Genomic DNA, 13,602 nt, shown 5'->3' on the forward strand with positions numbered 1-13,602 from the left:
TATTTGGGATTGGAACAGCAATTGTCATAGAAATGGATGAAAAGAGTCATTGGGTAACCTGACTTACCTATGCTGGGTGCAGAACACTCAACTCTGGTAGCCCTTATTCAACCCCCACACCACACACACACACACACACACACACACACACACGCACGCACGCACGCACGCACGCACGCACGCACACGCACATGCACGCGCAGAAACTCCCACCCTTCTCTATAGGAACTCAGACTGCAGCAAACCAAGACAACACAGGGGCAGGGAGAAGGGATGAGGAGGAACTCAGAGCATGAACATCTCAGGGGTGCTGATGGAAAAGCACATTTCTTTTCTGAATTCCCAGTGCCAGCAGCTCTGCAATTTCATTCAGGATTTTCCTGCCTGCTGGGTCTGGGCGTATTTGTCACAATTAAGGGGTCTAGCTGATGTTGACATCTGAATACAGCTCCAGACTCAGTAAAGCAGACACTGAGAGCAGGAAGTTGTAAGGGGCTGGAGACAGCAGCAGCAGATGGCAGCTGGCAGCTGCCTTGGGACAAGGGACTTACCTCACTGACGTCTGAGGTGTTCTCCTCCAGGGCAGAAGCCTCCTTTGGCTCCTTGGCTGGACTTTCCCTCCTGGAAGCCTCCTCTCCTGCACCTGCCGGGTCCTCTGCCTGCTCCTTTTTAGAGGCCCTGGAAGGTTGATCACCCCCAGGGTCCAACCCAGGAGCCACCTGACTTGAAGAAGCCTTGGGATTGCTATTCTCGTTTTCTTTCTGTGGGTTCCAGGGACTTGCCCCTCTTCCTTGGGACTTGCTGCCGTTGGCACTGCCCACACTACTGTCTGCACCCTGGCTGAACAGCTTGCCGGGAGTTGGGGGGCGATCGGCATCTGAGTCAAGAGAAACATCCTTCTTGTCTGGCTGGCTGGTTCTTGGAGACTCCTGAGGAGCAAAGATAATGCCAGAAAGGAGGCAAACTTTAGAGACTGACACAAGAGAGTGGCCATTCCTTGACTCTCAGGTGACCTGCTTGAACACTGTCCCTAATGTTATCCCACATAACTTTGTGTTTGCGCGCCATGTGCGCGCAAGCGCTCACAAGTACATATGGAAACCAGAGTTTGACATCAGGTGTCTTCTTCAGTTGCTCTGAAATATGACCTCTCACTGAATCTGGAGCTCACCAATTTGGTCAGACTATCTGATGAGCATGCTCCAGGGATCCACCTTCTCTCTGCTCCCACTACTGGGGTTACAGACGTATGTGGCCATACCTGGATTTTTAAATGAGTGTTAGGGATCAGAACTCACATCCACATGCTTGCACCGGGAGCACTTTACCCACCTGACTGTCTCCCTGGCACTCCCAAACAGCTTTTTTAAAAAAATACTGGTTTAATTATGTGGGGAGCGGGGCAAGAGGTATTTGCATGTGAGTACAGGTGTCTGTAGAGGCCAGAAGCATTGGATTTTACTGAAACTAGAATTATGAGCGGTTGTGAGCTACCTAATATAGGTATGGGGAGCTGAACTCAGGTCGGCTGTGCAAGGGCAGTATGAAGTTTTAAGGTTTGTGAGCCATCTTTCAGTCACCCAATTAGCTTTGCAAAATGCAGATTGCTGCCCCTTGACCCATATCCAATAAACGGAATGGAAATTTCTACGGTAGTACAGACATAGCCAAGCAGGGAACTGTCCATGATGGGCTTAGAAATTACCACAACTCTGCCATCATCTGCCACATCCTCCAGCCCCATCAGCCAAACCCTCAGACCTCAGGAGACAACATTTACTCAAAATGAGCATAGATACCATACAAGAGAACAATGGCAAAGACTGGAACTTTTACTTGTCACTTTTCAAAGGCAGAGGGAAAATATAAGAAGGGTACCCCTCCCCCACCAAGTCTCCCTGCACAAGCCAGCAACCCCACAGACAGCATCTTCTGTCCAGGACTCTCAGCCTGGGGTCTCTGAGAAGCAAATGCTATTGGCTGGGTAGGAGATCAGGCAGAGGTGACAAAGGAGAAGGGGACTTCAGAACAGACACAGGTCCATGAGCTGTGACAGAAAGAGGAGCGCATGACAGTTTCTGAAAAAAAATCTAAGCCAAGCAGAGTGCTCAAACAGGCTGCCATCAGAGAAGTCCCACATCAGGCAGGAAAGGCTTTGTTTCCAAACACACTAGGAGGAAGCAGAGTCTTGGCATGAACAGGAAAGACCAAAGGACCAGCGGCTGGCAGTTGTCAATTTTCTAAACTGTTCTTGCTGGGTCTCCTGAAGGGAGAGCTAAGCTGCATGCTTAACACAGCGACCACACCCTGTTTTTCAGACAAACTCACTAGTAAAAACCCAAGGCTTCTGCTAAATTCTTTACAGAGTTGACCAAAATAGAGACAGAAAGTCTTCCCTCAGAAATACAGCCAGTGGTCTCTCCTGGGCTCAGGCTCAGAGCCTCCTTCAAGAAAACCATCTGCGTTGGCATTTAGGCTGTCGGGCTGAACAAGACCTGATGAGGGCTTTTTAAGGCTTCCCGGTTCCCTATCCTGAAGATTAAAACAAAGAGTGTAATATAATTTGGATCTGAAGTGTCCTCCAAAAGGCTCATGTGATGGAGACTTGCCTCAGGGTGGCATTACTGAGAGGGAGTGGAACTTTTAGGATCTAGGTCTTAATGGGAGGCCCAAGGACATGCCCTTGAAAGAGGCTGTGGGACCTCACACCCTTCATCTCTTTGCTCCTTGGCTTATGGCCTTTGCCATGCCACAGGGTCCTGCCACGATACAGGACACAAAACAAGAGGGGGCTAATCAATCCCGGCCTTCACTGCAAAGCCGCAGGCAGATATAAGCCTTCCCTTAATACAGCTTGAGGTTTAATTCAGATATTCCACTATGTGGGAAGCTAAGTATCACAAGGCAAGTCTGCAGGTAAAGGAAAAGGCTTCAACATTCAACATGCATCCGCTGTTCTAGTACAGTATCTGCTGAAGCCAAAGACAGAGCCACTGCAGACCTGGCAGCCAACTGACCTGCCAACCCAGGCTCCCAAGGAATGCTAAAGGGAGGCATGACGTGCAATTTCAACCAAATTATTTGACTGCAGTGCCTCGGTTTCTTTCTCTGAAATGCAAGGATTCCAAGGAGCACCTACCTTACAGGGCTGCCTAGAGGGTTAAATGAATTAACTCTCATCAAGTGAGGTAAGGAACTTAGAGCTATGCACTGTCTACACTGTTGATGCCCCAGAAGTGATCACTAATGTTCTATGATGATGAGACCCATGTCTTCGTCCTCTGAGCATCCTCCATGTGCCAGACACACAATGCCGTAGGAGACAAGAGAAGACCAGGCTGACCCCACCTGCAGGGAACTAAGCTAACAGTGAGAACAATGGAACGTCCCACATGGACCTAGTTGTGAAGCACTAGGGCGGGTGTGAGGCTGTCACCAAGCCTGTTCTGGAAGAAAGGCAGGTGAAGTGGAGGAGGCAGATACTAACCAGCATAGCTACCACTCTCAGAACCCACACAGAGCAACTGCTGTACCCCTAAACTGAGAGAAAGAGGTGCATGGGCCCCTTCTCCTCAGAAAGGTAGTTTCATTCAAGCTGGAACCACAGCAAAAGTACCCAGCAACAGCCCCACACTGGTCTACCAGGCTCTGTGAGTCCAAGGAGAGTCAAACTGATGGGAGGCAGGGTGGAGAGGGGTGTGTGTGTGTGTGTGTGTGTGTGTGTGTGTGTGTGTACGTATGTATCTGTGTGTATGTATGTATGTGTATATACATATGTATGTGTGTACATATGTGTGTACATATGTATCTGTATATATGTATGTGTGTGTACATATGTATCTGTGTGTATGTATATATGTGTGTACATATGTGTGTGTGTACATACGTATGTGTGTGTATGTATGCGTGTGTACGTGTGTGTGTATGTGCGTGTGCACGCGCGCATTCACCATATGACTCATTCAGTAAGTAAGGCCAGCCCGTGCTTGGCAGGCTCATCCTGGAATTAAAGAAGGTTCTCCTGTCCCACCCCCACCCCCAACTCAATCTGGAGATGAAACCTAGCCCTAAAAGGGTTACCTAGCAACAAAGTGGGATTAGGAGACAAAGTGTCGGACTCCAGATAACACCTATAGCCCTCAGGAGAAAGTATGCACCTTCTCAACTGGCTCCTCCCAGCTTCTCCCAGTTCATCCCAGTCATATTTTATATCTCCTCCTCCATGTGTTAAGCAAGGTTCTACCACTCTATTCTGATATGCACATTCTCTGTTGTTTTTAAAGAGGTCAGACTTGGCACATGGTAAACCTGTATTCTACCACTAAGCCACACAGTCCTGAAACAAACATCCCTCCTCTCCCCTGACAAACCACCACTGGTCCTTACAGCATCACCTCTCTCAAGAAGCCTTCCTTGGTCTTTGATCCCTGGGTCCTGGCTCACTCTAGGACAATAGCTATAAAAGGTGTAGGTTTCTTTATTTTCCTCACTAAATGAACTTTCAGTTGAGCTCAGAACCCAGTTTCTAGCATACAAGGATGTTCAGTAAAGTCTTGACTGAGTTCTTTAGGGTTTTTTTGTTTTGTTTTTAAGAATGCATGCATCTTGGCAGTGGTGATGGTGCATGCCTTTAATCCCACTAGAGGCAGGTGGATCTCTGAGTGCATGCGTGAGACGGTGGTAAGTGCTGAGGCCTCCTCTCCTCCACTCCCAAATGGAGGTGTAATAGCTCTTTGCCAAGTCATATAGGGATTAGACTGTTTCATTACAGTGCTTATGAAATGAAATTTTTTTTTTTTTGGTTTTTCGAGACAGGGTTTCTCTGTATAGCCCTGGCTGTCCTCGAACTCACTCTGTAGACCAGGCTGATCCCAGGCTGATCTCGAACTCAGAAATCCACCTGCCTCTGCCTCCCAAGTGCTGGGATTAAAGGCGTGCGCCACCACCGCCCGGCTTGAAATGAAATGTTAACTCTTAACTACTCAAAATGATGGGAGGGCAAGTAGGCCATCAAACCTCAGAGGGTGGCCAGGTATGGTGGCCCAGCTCTCCAGAGGCACAGGCAGGCAGCTTTCTGTGAGTTCAAGGCCAGCCTGGTCTACATAGTCAGGCAACACTGTCGGACACCACCTCAATAGATAGATGATAGATAGATAGATAGATAGATAGATAGATTAATGGGCACATTAATTAATTAGTTAATTAATAATAAAGAACTCCAAGGGTATCCATGGCTGGGAGGCAGCTCAGTAGTACAGCGAATGCCTAGTAAGCCTGAGGCTGGGCTCTATTCCCAATACTGAAGGGGAGAGAAAAGAAGGTGAGGATAGCAGATACATGTAGATTCTCGTTCTTTTTTCTTTCCTTAAAAGCATAGGTCTCTTTTTTTAATTTGTGTGTGTGTGTGTGTGTGTGTGTGTGTGTGTGAGAGAGAGAGAGAGAGAGAGAGAGAGAGAGAGAGACTTGTGTGTATGAGTACCTATCAAGGCCAGAAGAGGGCATAAGATCTGCTGGAATCACAAGCAGTTGTGAGCCTGTGTGGTTGCTGATGTGGGTGCTGGGAACCAACCCCCCAGTGGTCCTTTGGGAAAAACAGCAAGTGATTTAACCACTGAGCCATCTCCCCTATTTTCCCATAGTTACACTGGAGAAAACACGTCTACAAGAATCTTGAGCTTCATCCAGGCAACTCTCAAGCTTAATCCCTTCAGAGGATGGCTTACAGCCTGGGGCACAGCTCACTGGTAGAGTGGGTGCATGAGGAATAAGGCCCCACCATTAGCATCCCTTCCTCCCCAAAAGGGAAGATTTCCATGTGACTGGATGATCTCAGTCTGCCTACCTAAACATAAAATTGCTGAACTAGGGCAACCACTAAAGTAAACAGGCTTAATAAAATAAAACAAACGACCATGGCCTGTATCCACATCTATTGATGACATCAACAGGATAGCCAGAAATGGGTGGAGAAAGCAGGTGACGTTTTTGTTTTTGTTTTGGTTTTTTCGAGACAGGGTTTCTCTGTATAGTCCTGGCTGTCCTGGAACTCACTCTGTAGACCAGGCTGGCCTCGAACTCAGAAATTCGCCTGCCTCTGCCTCCCAAGTGCTGGGATTAAAGGCGTGCGCCACCACCGCCCGGCGCAGGTGAAGTTAAATGCTGGCTGTCTATCATCTACAAAAGGATGCAGGAAACCGAATATCTCATCTGACTCGGCGTTGTCCCTGTTCACCCAGCCCCTGCTCCTTGGCATGTCACCAGGTCCAGGGCCTGAAGCCCCCAGCCAGATTGCACATTCCAGGCACCTGGGTACAGGCTCCTGCTCCAGGCTTTGTGGTTGCACAGCTCTGCTCCATGTCTCTCATGCTCAAACATATTTCTGGACTTTGCCATCTGCGCACGGAAGGGGTGAAGAGCAGTGGCCGTCAGAACCAGCTCTTGAATACCTAACACTTTTCAAAAGCCATGAGGCTCCCCAGGATGCAGTCCCTACCCCCTCACCTGCCCCGAGCCACAAGGCATGGGCTCCAGTGATCCATCCACACACGACAGGAGGGAGAAGAATGGGGGACCAGAGAGGTTGCCTTGACAGGTCAGGCTCATTTTCCAGGTCTGGTGCCCATTCATTAGGTCTCAGTTCTTTGCACAGCTCCCCGGGTACAGTTAGCACTTTCCAATCACACTGACATCATCCTGTGATTTCTAAGCGGAGGCTCCCTCCCTCTTTTTTGATAGCTGATGGCTTTTCATCAGCACCTTGTGACCACATACAGCCTTCTCACCACCCTCTGCCTCCCCGGCCCTGAGGGAAAGCCTTGGTGCGGGTTCCATGAACCTTTCCCTTTTAACAATAGACTAGCAATGGGCTTGGGTTGGAAAGCCGAGGTGGAAGCCGAAGCCGACACTAAGCTGCATTCTTCCCATCCTACTGCCCTCTCATGGAAGTAGGGGCAAAAGGACACCCTGCAGAGTGAACCCAGGAAGAAAGGCTGAAACAGGAGCTTCGAGGGGTAGGGCATGACTGTGCACTGGGACAAAAGCTATTTTCAAAAGCAATGCCCAAGTGGAGGCAGTTTTGCCCGCCTAGAAACCTACACTTATCACCACCGCTAGCATCTCCCTAAAGAAAAAGCTCTAATACCTACCTGAGGTTCAGACATAGGACCCCAACACCCCCACACGGCAGAGGACTGAAGGCAGGAGTCGGGGGTGTCTAAGTGTCACCTACTACAGATGTTTCTCCATAACACTGTGGTGCCAAGCAAGACACTCAAATGTCTAAAAAGCTCCCACTCCCCCACCATCACCAAAGGGAAAATGTCAGAAGTCCAGATCACATCAAAAGAGAGAATACCTCTCCTGGTTGACATCTGTAAGCCATTAAGAAGTCATCATGATCAAACTACAGTGGAATTTCAATACACCAGCTGACGGTAAGGAACAAATACCTACTGAACCCAGAAGCTGAGAAAGCTAAGGGAAGGAGAAAACACCACCCAGCCTGTCTGGATCTCCCCCACTCCGTTCCTTCAGCTGTTGAACAAAGCACTGCCTGTGTCCCAGGCAGTGAATGGGCTGGGTGCTGGGTGTACAGACATAAATCATGCAGTGTCAATGTGTCCAGCGCCTCCCTCCCCACCCCCACCCCCCAACTTCCCTCTTTCTGCAAACATGCAAGTCTTCCTGAGCCATTCTCCTAGTGACAGACATCCACCTGGGTGCAAAAGAAGCACCTGTTTTGAGTCCACTAGTCAGTCTGCGCTGGTGAATTATAGGTGAAAGGAAAACCAAGTCCTCTTGTCAGAGAATCAAACCGGATTCTTGACTCGGGCATCCCAGCTTGCGCTCAGAAGGAACGGTTTCAAGGCAGACGTATCAGATTGGAGCTACAGATGGGACAGTTGGAGAAAGTGTGGCATTTGGCAGAAAGTGTTAAAGTCACAATCAAAACATATCTGTCTGTGCAGAAACAAAAGGCTGGACAGATTCTGGGATAATAAGCAAAGTTTTACTATGAAATGGTACCAACCCAGAGCTGTCAGCCAGCATTCGGACTGAGACAGTGACAGTCCTGGCCTCCAAGGGGTGGTGAGGACCAAGAAATGTGAATCAGAAGTAATAAGAGATGGGGCCAGGAGGAGACAGGTCAGTGGACAAATGCACTCGTTGCCAAGCTTCACAACCTGAGTTCAATCCCCAGGGCCTGCACGGAAGGTGAAAACTGACTCCAGCAAGTTGTCCTCCAACCTCCACATGTGCAAACAAACAAATTAAAATGCAATTTTAAAAAAATAATAAGGACCTGTCTGTGGTGGTGCTTGCCTTCAATCCTAGCACTCACTCGGAAAGCAGAGGCAGGTAGAACTCTGAGTTCAAGGCTAGCCTGGTCTACAGAGCAAATTTCACGACAGCCAAGGCTACCCAGAGAAACCCTGTCTCAAAAAAAAAAAAAAAAAAAAAAAAAAAAAAGATGATGATGATGATGACGACGACAACAACGATGACAACAGAGGCTGAGGAGATGCCTCGGAGGGTAAGAGTGCTTGCTGTGCAGCCGGAGTTACCCCAGTAAAAAGGTAGGTGTGGCCATGCACCTGTAACCTGGCACTGTGGGAGGAAGACACAGGAAGGCCCCTGGGGCATGCTGGCTGCCAGCCTAGAATCAGGTTCAGTGAGAGAACTATCTTGATGGAATAATTAGGCAGGGAGTGACAGTCACTCCCAATGTCCTCCTCTGGCCTCCATGTGCACGAGAGCCTATGTCCAGCAAATACATACTTGTAACATACACAGTCACATACACACAAAGAATAGGGATGATAACGAAACCACTTACAATTTGTGGTGGGGGCACCTTTGCTCTTCTGGACAGCTTTGTGGTCATCCTAATGTGGTCATTTTGAGCTTAAGGTGTGGAAGGCACTAATAAAAATGTAATACATAATACTCGTATGAAGCTTAGACCTTGCAGTCGGTATTTAAATGTCTGCATGGATCTAATTTGCAACTTTGTGATTCACTGCTTATAACAATTATTTTAGGACTATTTAGAGAACTTTTAATTGCTTAAAATTAATAAATCAGACCCTAGACAGAATATACAGTAGATGTTCCTGTGACTTCTGGTCCAGGCTCCAAAGTATGCACCAAGATTTTGAGTCTGAAGACATGATGAGCTGGACTGCCCGTGTGCTCTCCATGAAGAAGATGCTGGTGGCAGCACAGGTTAGACCACAGGGACAGGATGGGACCGTGGAAGCATGTTCCCGAAGCTATTCCTACCCATACGCCTTTTTCTGCCCTTAAATCTTTGCTTGGGTCGTTCGTTTACCTAGACTATCCCCTGTCTAAAACTTAGCTTTTCTTCAAAACCCAGGGCAAATGCCATCTCTTCTGATAAGTTTGCTTGATGTCTAGACAAGAAATCTCTTCTCCGTGCAAGGAGGAGAAAGGCTGTAAGCATGCATGTCTCGTTATGCTTAAAGCATCTGCTAGCACGTGGACTTCCAAGAACTGGTCATTTGATAGCTGAGAAAAATGAATGGATTCCCTGAACCTCAAAAATTCTGGGCAGACCCAGATGGACCAGTTTCCTTTCTAAATATGTTCAGCAGACTGCAAAAGCTTCAGAAGGAAAAAAAAAAAGGTACTGCCCGAGGCATTTAACAGCAGGGCCCTCAGGCTCTTACCTCATACTCAAAGTTACCTCCCAGGGCACCAAGGTCCAGATGTAGGTTCTTGAGAAGCTCACTGGAGCTTCGGATACTCTGTGAGGAAAAACAATTGAGCTTAGTTAGGGTCTTAGCTATGGTTTCCATTGAAGTGATGGGGGTCCATGACCAAAAGCAACTTTGGGAGAGAGGGTTCATTTTGACTTACAACTCTCAGGTCACATTCCCTGACTGAAGGAACTCAGGGTAGGAACTAGAGGCAAAAACTGATGCAGAGGCCGTGGAGGGGTGCTGCTTACTAGCTTGCTCCTCCTGGCTTGCTCAGCCTGCTAACTTATAGAACCCAGGACCGCCTGTTTAGGGACAGCACCACCCACAATGTGCTGGACACACATCAATCACTAATAAAGAAAGTGTTCCACAGGCTAGCCTATGGGCCAACCTTATGAAAGCGTTTTTCTTAACCGGGGTTCCCTCTTCTCAGATAGCTCTAGATTGTGTTGGCAAGTGATAAGTTGAAAGGAATTGGCCAGTCCCGCATGAGGGCATTCAGCAGAGACTGGGGTACCCTGGCAAGGCTTTGAAGAGCTCTGAGTAGGCCTTCCACTAAAGCCTCACTAAGTAGCCCATTATCCAGTGAGCAAGCAAAAGACCAAGCAAGTATGTTGTGGTCTCCAGATCAGACCTGAGATGTATATAGACTGGTCAAGAAAGGAAGTTATTGGGTAGAAATATCACTCTTACTTATTTTTAAAATGGTTGGGGGAGGGGTGGCCCAGAGGTTATCCAAAGACAGAACCAACCCATGTACCCACCAACAGAAGAGTGCATGAACAGGACACAGTGCAGGCACACACCAGGCTTTACATTCTCGCTGCGGCATACTGAGTGAGAAGGTGCCAGACATGAGAGGAAAACACTGTGTGCACATACTCCTATGAAACATCTAGAACTGGCAAGTTCATGAGAAAAAAAAAAAAAATAGGACTTGGAGGTTACCAGAGGCTGGAGGAAAAAGGAATGATGTATTGTCTAGTGGCTAGGATCTGGGATTATGAACAATTTCTGAAAATGGACGGTAGTGATGGCAACATAACGTTATGAAGACAACTAATATCCCTGAATTACTGTACAGCTAAAATGGGTTACAACTCTTACACGCCCCCGTGCGTGCGCAAGAGGATGGGGTAGCTCAGCATTCATTACCTGGTTGTCACTCTCCTCTTCATCCTCCTCGTTGGTCTCTTCCCCTAAAGTCAAGAGGCTGAGAGCATTCTTGCCCTCATTGACAGAAGCCAAGAGACCCTTTGTGTAAGCAGCAGCCTTGAGACTCTGTGGAGGCTCCAAAACAAAGGGGAATAGGGGACTCACCAGGAGGATCTTCGGAATGATCCCGGCGTGCTCCCTCAATTCCTTAAGATGGGTCCCCAGTCAAGTCCTACCATGTCCACGAATCTGAGTCTGATCCACAGGTCTTACTCCTTCCCCAACTCCCCGCACCCCACACCCCAGCCACATGGATTGGGAAATCAGCACAGGTAGCCTACAGCCCAGGCCACCCCCACTGCCAGAGTGACTCCACTCAGACTAGGTGACAAACTCTGAAGACATGGCTTGGGTCTCAGTGACAGACCACAGTTCCAGGTGTGATTCCCCCCCCCCGCCCCAAAGGCCCCACAGTAACAAAACACATGCGCAGCAGAGAAAGGACTCACCAGCATGGACTCCACAAGATGCCCAGAATCTGCCGAGCTCCCCAAGCTCATGTTCTGGGATCCACGAAGAGCAGAGGATGGGGCATCCCCAAGGCCTCGTAAGGGAGCCAAGCCCCAAAGAGGGGCCTGGACTGGGGCTAAGGGGGAACCCAGGACCTGGGTAATAGAACACATCCCGTTACAAACCCCAGAAACCGCAAGGCTCTCAGGGTGTCAGAGGCAGATATAAAAATAAAGCTTCTAAATCCTGCCTGTTTAAGTTTGAAATGCCTCTGCTTGGAGGCTGCTAATAAAGAGTAACATCCAGAAATACCAGTGTGCCGACTGGGTGAGAAACGGCAGGCTGGCTTCCTGATTCTGCTAACTTGTGTGCTAGGCTCACAGCTGCCAGATGCTAAGACTGGGGGCCAACAGAACAAGTGAGTAGGACAGGAAGGTAGAGATAAAACCCCAGCTACTAGAAGTCTCTTGATGCTTAAAACTGGTGAGTCAAGAAAAAGCAGTCTCAATATGCTATTGACAAAGATGGAAGTAAACACCAGAGCAAAGCGCGGGCCTCCTGGGAGGACTCTGCACACGGGCGGCTGCTGTGCTTAAGCATGAGCCTTGTCATTGTCTTTGGCTTGCTTTCCCCGGCTCTCGGGAGCCAAGTGAAGGCTTCCATCGTGCCAGTGAGTACTGGAGTCAAAAATCTAGGCTGGGTCAGAATGTGTGAACCCTCGGCTAACTCACAGCCCCTCACACCCCAGTTCTTTCGTCTGCAAGAAAAGGGTCTGTGCTTGGCCCTTTGAGGTCTGCTAAGCAGCCCAAAGGAGATGAGGAACACAGGGGCTTCTGGAAGGGGTCCAGGGCTGGAGCAACAGTACGGAGTCACTCTTATTACAGGGATGTGTATTATGGGCATCTGACTTAACAGAAACAAGAGGCTAGCACAGGAGCTGCAGAGGCAGCGCACTGGTTAAGAAAAGTCTGCTGGTCTTCCAGAGGCTCTGAGTGCATTCAGTTCCCATAAGCCACTTCGGGCAGCTCACACACAGCTGCCTCCAACTCCAGTTCCAGACAATCTTTGACACCCTCTTCTGGCCTCCACAAGCACTTGTAGTTGCACACACACACACACACACACACACACACACAGGGCCTGGGAACACATTACAAGACCCTTCAAAACTTTTCTCAAATTTACATATAAAACGGAGAGGCCATATTTTGTTCCACTCTTAACCCCTAAGAGTAAACAAAGAGACAAGGATCCAAAGGTCAGAGTCACCACCCTCTCTGAGGTGCCTGCGCCAGTCCCAGCAGAGCCTGTCTCTGTACTCAGAGGACACCTGAGGTAAGATCCAATCCTTACCTCGGTAGATCACCGGTCATCCTACCGGTTGTAGAACATCTGTGTCAGGGAGTAAAGCTACTGACACGTAAAGCTGGTCAGTGACACTAGGCCCTGCTTACTGTTAAATCACCTCAGGTGGGCTCTACCACATAGTGGAGACCCCACTTGGGGAAATGGAGGTGGGCGTGGCCAAGAACCCTGTCCAAAGTCACAGGCTTCGTTGGGCAGACAGGGGATTGAGGGGTACCTATCTCAAAGGGAGTCTTTTGTGTACTCTTATTTCTCCCAGTGAACTGTGGGCAAACTGAGCCTGCCCGGCCCGCTCAGCCCTTCCGCCACCCAAGCATAGCAGCAAAATCCTTCCCACACTGTATTTGTAGAAAATTACAGACTCCTAACGTGGCTAATTTGCTAACATGCTGGGGCTTGAGGGAGGGAGACAGGCATGCTGGGGGCTTTGTTCTCTTGGGCCTTTACTGAGCCGGCGGTTAGCGGGGAAATTATAGATCCTTGGCTCCTACTGATCGGCTTCTATAGATGGCCATTAACTCGAGCATGGGGCTGTGTGTGCCAGCGTCCTTCAGAGCAGATAAACTTGATGCCGTTGGGTTAATTAAAACTTTCGGGATAATCCGTGGCTTATCCGATATTTATAGTACTATACTAGTTATTAGAACTAACGGAGAGCTGGTGCGGTCGGCAATTAGGGACCAGAGGAAACAGCCGGGTAAAGCCGCAGCTGGGCCGCAGCAGACCAGCTAGGGACTTCGGAGTGAGCCCTACGGCCTCCGTCCAACCTGATTTCTGAATGAAGAACGGGGGGATCTTTTCAGTGAAGGAATGACAAGATAAGTCCCACCATTTGGAAAACACCAGTGGG

At 48.8% G+C, this 13,602-nt stretch overlaps 1 protein-coding gene across 16 annotated transcripts in view; it reads right to left on the reverse strand.

The window, feature by feature from the left end:
* The window catches only part of Cep164 (centrosomal protein 164), a 64,748-nt gene that overhangs the window by 26,388 nt on the left and 24,758 nt on the right, over nt 1–13,602 (reverse strand). For all 16 annotated transcript variants that reach the window (XM_076925000.1, XM_076924999.1, XM_076924998.1 and 13 more), the window contains 4 exons: nt 11,387–11,542; nt 10,878–11,012; nt 9,690–9,767; nt 552–929 (listed from right to left, as the gene is read on the reverse strand). In XM_076925000.1, the coding sequence (XP_076781115.1) occupies nt 552–929; nt 9,690–9,767; nt 10,878–11,012; nt 11,387–11,542 (747 nt within the window). The remainder of the gene's footprint in view (nt 1–551; nt 930–9,689; nt 9,768–10,877; nt 11,013–11,386; nt 11,543–13,602) is intronic.

The sequence above is a fragment of the Arvicanthis niloticus genome, chromosome 26, assembly GCF_011762505.2.
Source record: "Arvicanthis niloticus isolate mArvNil1 chromosome 26, mArvNil1.pat.X, whole genome shotgun sequence".
Lineage (NCBI taxonomy): Eukaryota > Metazoa > Chordata > Mammalia > Rodentia > Muridae > Arvicanthis > Arvicanthis niloticus.